This window comes from Grammomys surdaster, unplaced genomic scaffold (assembly GCF_004785775.1).
Source record: "Grammomys surdaster isolate TR1022 unplaced genomic scaffold, NIH_TR_1.0 198, whole genome shotgun sequence".
Lineage (NCBI taxonomy): Eukaryota > Metazoa > Chordata > Mammalia > Rodentia > Muridae > Grammomys > Grammomys surdaster.
Window position 1 is genome coordinate 6590590 of NW_021604643.1, and position 6000 is coordinate 6596589.

At 35.4% G+C, this 6000-nt stretch overlaps 1 protein-coding gene across 1 annotated transcript; it reads left to right on the forward strand.

Annotated features, from left to right (window-relative positions):
• The first annotated feature begins 1986 nt into the window (after positions 1-1986).
• Positions 1987-2922, forward strand: LOC114623480 (olfactory receptor 9Q1-like). The gene has a single exon (XM_028770147.1). It carries the CDS (start codon positions 1987-1989, stop codon positions 2920-2922), a length of 936 nt encoding a protein of 311 aa, XP_028625980.1.
• Positions 2923-6000: the final 3078 nt, after the last annotated feature.

A 6000-nucleotide genomic window follows, 5' to 3' on the forward strand; every position in this document is an offset into this window, starting at 1 on the left:
ATGTCTGCATTGATTAATATGGTGTGTGTGTGTGTGTGTGTGTGTGTGTGTGTGTGTGTGTATGAGTATGAATGAGGGAAAGGGACATTGAGGAGCTAAGATTTTCTCAGCTAACTAATAGTGTGGGAGGTCAACAGAAGTCAACAGAAGTCAGCAAACTTCTTGCTGCTTAAGGTATTGTTTTCCCCATTATACCCTTAAGATAATTTTCCATTCAAGTCAATGGAGCAAAATGACCTCATTTAGACTAAGGACAAGTAATGGATAAAGAGAAAAGAGGATCAGTAGGTAAAGCCAAATTTGGTCAAATTACCTGTTGCTCTTGACTGATACCCGGCCCAATAACCTGAACCAAATTTCTTTATTATCATTCTTCCCAGTACCTTGGTTCAACACTGGCCTAGCCACCAAAGATTTAGGCTTTAATGTTGTTCAAGACCTTGTCTGCCTTGCTTCACTGTGATTCAGCCAAATGAGAATTTGTTCTCTAGCTTCAAAGCCTCCATTACCATTTGAGTTAAGTAACAGCTATGCAAAGAAATGAAGAAGTCTTGTGAATTCAGTAACGAGGTAAGCAATTTCTATGATATGTACAGCGTTGTACTTGGTGACCATTAGACTACTTTTTAGCAGTGCTGTCTGGAGCTTATATAGCTTATATATGGTCTCAGATGCGTCATCCATAGAAAGAAGAAAATTCATTTATACAGTGATTATGAGAATAAAATGCATACCTGTCATGCAAAGTACAGTCTATCAATGTTTATCATTGTTAATATTGTTCTTGTAAAAAGATATTTTTATGAAAATCAGCAATTTCTTTCTGTTAAGTAGCATTTTAAGGTTAGAAATAGAAGTGTAAAACCTAGAAATAATTTATTAAGTTATTGATTTATTTTAGGTGTATTCAATTCAATTCTCATGTTTAGCATGTTTGTCTGGTTTTGCAACTAGAATATAATCACAATACTGTTCTCTCTTTGTAATATATTTCATATCTTATTTGATAACTTCATTTTATAAAGCATATTAAGCTCTTACTGGGTGCTTAACTTGCAGGGTACTATCACTGTCTGGAGAAGGAATAATGAAGGTACCCTTCTTGTAAAATCTGTGATACAAGTAGCCATTTGATGGTAATGTTAGCAGTGGAGAGGACCCTGGAGAGAGAAAATGTAAGGTCTTCTGGGCAGAGGTGATGTTCTGCCTGAAGCAAAGAGACATCAGAGAAAGGACTTAACAATGGTACCAATAATTGAGTATATCTAGAGTAATCATGGGGGGATGAGTTATTACAGTATGTGTTAGGACTGGTAAGTAAATAGGTATATAAGAAAATAAGAAGAGGTTATTATTATAGATAGTCCCAGCACATTGAAGAGGCTAAATAATATCCTGGGGTAAACCATGATCAGATTAAAGTTTTATAATAACAACATTTTAATTGATATCTGAATTCAAAGAATTGGTACTAGTTGGTAAAATATTAGTCTGACTCAGGAGTAAGGAAGAACAGTTAGTTCCTTGGCTGTTGATTTAACCCAGATGGGAGATCAAGAAGGTAGAAAATAAGGGAGAATTCATGATCATCAGTGAGAAAGAAGTCCAGAGTCCTGAGATGGTCAAATTCATGGTAGGAAAATGATCACAAATCATCTGTATGTGCTCTGGTTGAATGACAGGACTCATACAGCTACTTTGCATTTCAAGGGGCATTATACACTCTCTTGATTTACATGCATTAACATGTTTTTTATATTCCCCTCAATATTCTAGGATGACTACTACAGGCAAATCTCTTGAAGGTTAAGTGTCTTAAAGGACCACTCTCTTGAAGACAAGAATTAGGACTCATCATTTAGGAAATCCCCTCTCTAGTACCTGTATTCTTTCCATGTGTTCAAACGTATAAACCGTTCTTGCAGGGGCATCCTATGTTCAGCATCCTGTCTTGTTTCTTATGCTTTCTTAAGTATCACTGGCTTCATGGCCAAGGTGAACCTCACTTTGGTGACGGAGTTCCTCCTCATAGCATTCACTGAGCACCCCGAATGGGGGCTCCCTCTTTTCCATCTGTTTTTATTTATCTATCTCTTCACTTTGCTGGGGAACTCAGGCATGATTGCATTGATCCGCATGGACCGCAGGCTCCACACCCCGATGTACTTCCTTCTAAGTCACCTGTCTTTCATGGACATCTGCTACTCCTCTGTCACTGTTCCTCAGACAATGGCCGTGTTGTTGGAACATGGGGCAGCTTTATCCTATGCACGCTGTGTGGCTCAGTTTTTCCTGTTCACTTTCTTTGGATCCATCGATTGCTACCTCTTGGCTCTCATGGCCTATGACCGTTATGTGGCTGTGTGCCAACCTTTGCTTTATGTCACGATCATGACGCAGAAAGCCCTTCTAAGTTTTGTGGCTGGGGCTTACATTGCTGGCCTCCTCAGTGCCTTGGTGAGGACAATCTCAGCATTCACCCTCTCTTTTTGTGGAAACAATGAGATCGACTTTATTTTCTGTGACCTTCCTCCTCTATTAAAACTAACCTGTGGCGAAAGCTATGTCCAGGAATTGGTGATTATTGTGTTTGCCATTTTTGTCATCCCTTCTTGCATGGTGGTGATTGTAGTTTCCTACCTGTTCATCATTGTGGCCATTCTGAGGATCCCTTCAGCAGGCGGCCGGGCCAAGACCTTCTCAACCTGTGCCTCCCACCTCACTGCAGTGTCACTCTTCTTTGGCACTCTAATTTTCATGTATCTTAGAGATAACTCTGGTCAGGCCTCAGAGAAGGATCGAGTTGTGTCTGTGTTTTACACAACAGTAATTCCCATGTTGAATCCCCTCATCTACAGCTTGAGGAACAAGGAAGTGAAGGAAACATTAAGGAAATTTCTCAATAGAATCAAGACTTGCTAACCCCCCCCCAAACACACACCTTAAGAATCCAATGCAGAATCTATTCTCAAATGCCAGCAATTTAAAGCTTCTTTATTTACACTATGCTCAATATTTAAATGTGGATATCATGATAAATGGTTTTATAAAAGTGAGAATGTTTAACTTCTGGGAGAGACAAGAATTAATGGAAACTTCAGCTGGAGAAGAGATTTGAGTATGGACTATGGATCTCAGGACACCTGTAATCTAAATGTGGCAGGGCTCAATAGTCCCTGTGATGATAGAACAAGATTATAATTTTGGCAAAATTTTTCAAAAAATGAAAGTTTTGAAAATATCATTTAATCAACTCCTTATACTCAATAGTTAGATTCTGTTCATTTTTATATTTTCTTATATGTATTTCATTAAAAATATGATCACCTTGTTAATATACCAGTTTATCAATTTGCCTATTAAATTGTGATGTGTTTTATTCACTTCCATATAGCTTGCAGAAACCACATTAAAACACAATTACTATGATCTTCAAAATCATGTACATTTGAGATGCAAAGTTTAAAATATATTTGCATTTTATTTTAATTTAAATAAAACCTTTTTGACATGTGTTATGTAGTACACTTTGACCTCAAATTATATATAAGCAAGGATGATCCTGAATTCTTGATCTTCTTTTCTTTATCCTATGAAGACTGTGATTAAAGTTTCCTGCTACTTACTGGGTTTATGCAATTATCAAACCTAGGACTTTGTGTTTGCTAGGAAGACATTATCCTTACTGAATGAGTTAATTCCTTGTCTTATATGACATTTAAAATTGTTTTATTTATTTATTTATTTATTTATATCTATGTGTGTGCATGTACATAAGTATGTATCTGTGTACATTTGTGTGTATGTATGTGTTCATGTGCATATGCATATATACGTGTGTGTGTGTAAGTCAAAAGGGCTATCAGGTGACCTCTTCTATCACTCTCTGTCTGTTCATTTGAAATAGAATCTTTCACTGAACTCAGTTTTGCTGTTTCTGGGTTAGGCTGGAAGCCAGGAAACCCCAGTGATTTTTTTGTCTTTTACTCATGGATGTGGGATTGTGGCACTTATGCAACACTAGGCTTGCTATATGAGTATTAATGTCAATTGGTTTTTTATTTTGTGCCACACTGAACAATCTCTACAGTACCACAATTTATTTTGAATTATTTAATTATTCAATTATGATAGTTTAACAGCCTAATTAATGAAGCTGACCTATCCAAACTATTTTTCAGATCCTGATGGGTTTTAGTTTTTATTTTTGTTTTCTTGTCGTTGTTGTTGTGTTTGTTTGGTTGGTTTTGTTTTTCTGCTATTATGGTGCCTTTCTAGAATCTCTAAGCAAAATCTTAATAACATTCTTCATGAGCACATTTTGTCACTCACAATATGTCCTGTCACTTCTTCAATCCATCTACTCCTGACCTTCCTGTTCTGTTGCATGTTTTGGAATTCCTTTGTGGGAATTACACGTTTCCACTGCCCTGATGGTGTTCCTTGTATCTGTACCACAGACTCATATCATAAAGTATACAAACTCTGGATCTTCTTTAACTACAGATTTTTTGACTCAATAAAACCTGAGAAACAGAAGGGAATAGAGCACATTGACTCATCTTTGTTTACCTTTACCTTGATTATAACTTTAAAACTTGTAGTCCATGGAATAAAAGTCAACAATATTGTGCTTATACAAGTGATGCTTAGTATGGGATTCAAGGAGAAATGAATTATTTAAATCCAGCCTGTCTTAAATTACATAAGGAACTCTAATATCAGGATCTTTGAGTGGATAAAGCAGATTTATGCAAGGAAAAGGGTGGCAATGTGGTTTCCAAGAATATTTAACTCAGACCATACATCCAAATCCTCAAAACTTTCTGGAATACACAAATTTAAAAGTATACATTCTAATTTTCCTACGTACTATTAAATCATTATATTCCTTTGAGTAGTGTTTTGCTGGATATCAAATGGAGAACAAAAATGGGTGATTAATTCATAGTTCACATGTAGCTGTATTATATATGGTGAAAAGCTTTAAAGAATCATTACAATCTTAAATTATTTACATAAACATTCTGCTGGTAGAAGTTGAGAGCATTTGGTTCTTATAAACAAAATCAGTATGCTGTAAAGTTACTTGCTCTCAGAATTCATGGGAAAGCAAAGAGTAAATAAAACAGGTGGACAGAAAGGACTAAGAGAATGGATTTCCAGGCTTAAAATTAATATTTTCTGGTCTCTGGCTAAATGCTGACTAGGCAACTAAGGTGTCCATTCAAGAAGAAAAGATAAAAGATGAAGCTGTGGGAACTTGGTCTACATTAATGTGGGAAACCATGTGATTTTTCTTGTATTACATTAGTATACATTGACTGTTAAATTTCATGAATCCCTTTATGTATACAATGTGCTTTGCATGTATTATCTGTATCATGATTGTTTTTTTCCCCTCTCATTTAAACTTCTGGTTCTCTTCCTATCTCAACCAATCTGTATTTCATGTATTTCTTTCCAAACGTATTCCTACATATGAGAGAGAAATAGCCATTGCTTGCATTTCTGAAGCTGAATTGTTTCATGTAGCATAATGATCTCCATTTCCAATCATTTTTTTTCAGAAAATGATATGATATAATTTCCTTTTAATGTGTGGGAGATAGTCCAATATGGACATATACCACAGATATCACATATTTCTTATATATTAATTCTGTGCATATCAGCTTGGTCAATAACTTAGAAATTATGAATAATAATGCAATAAACAAGAGATTATATATATTTCTAGTATATCATTACTTGTATTTTTTTGAATTAATACATGGAAGTGGAACAGTTGGAGTGCATAATATCTTTATTTTAGTTCCTAAAATTAATGAAAATTAGTTTTAATTAGACTACATAGTAATTTTTATGGCAGCTATCATATTTTTGCTCTTTCTTCTCTAAGCTTCCCCACCCAGTCCACAAGTGCCTTTCTATGATCTATGATTTTTCTTGCTTCCGTTTTAACTGTAGAAGTGTTTTTCTTGTTCCTTGAAAATTTTG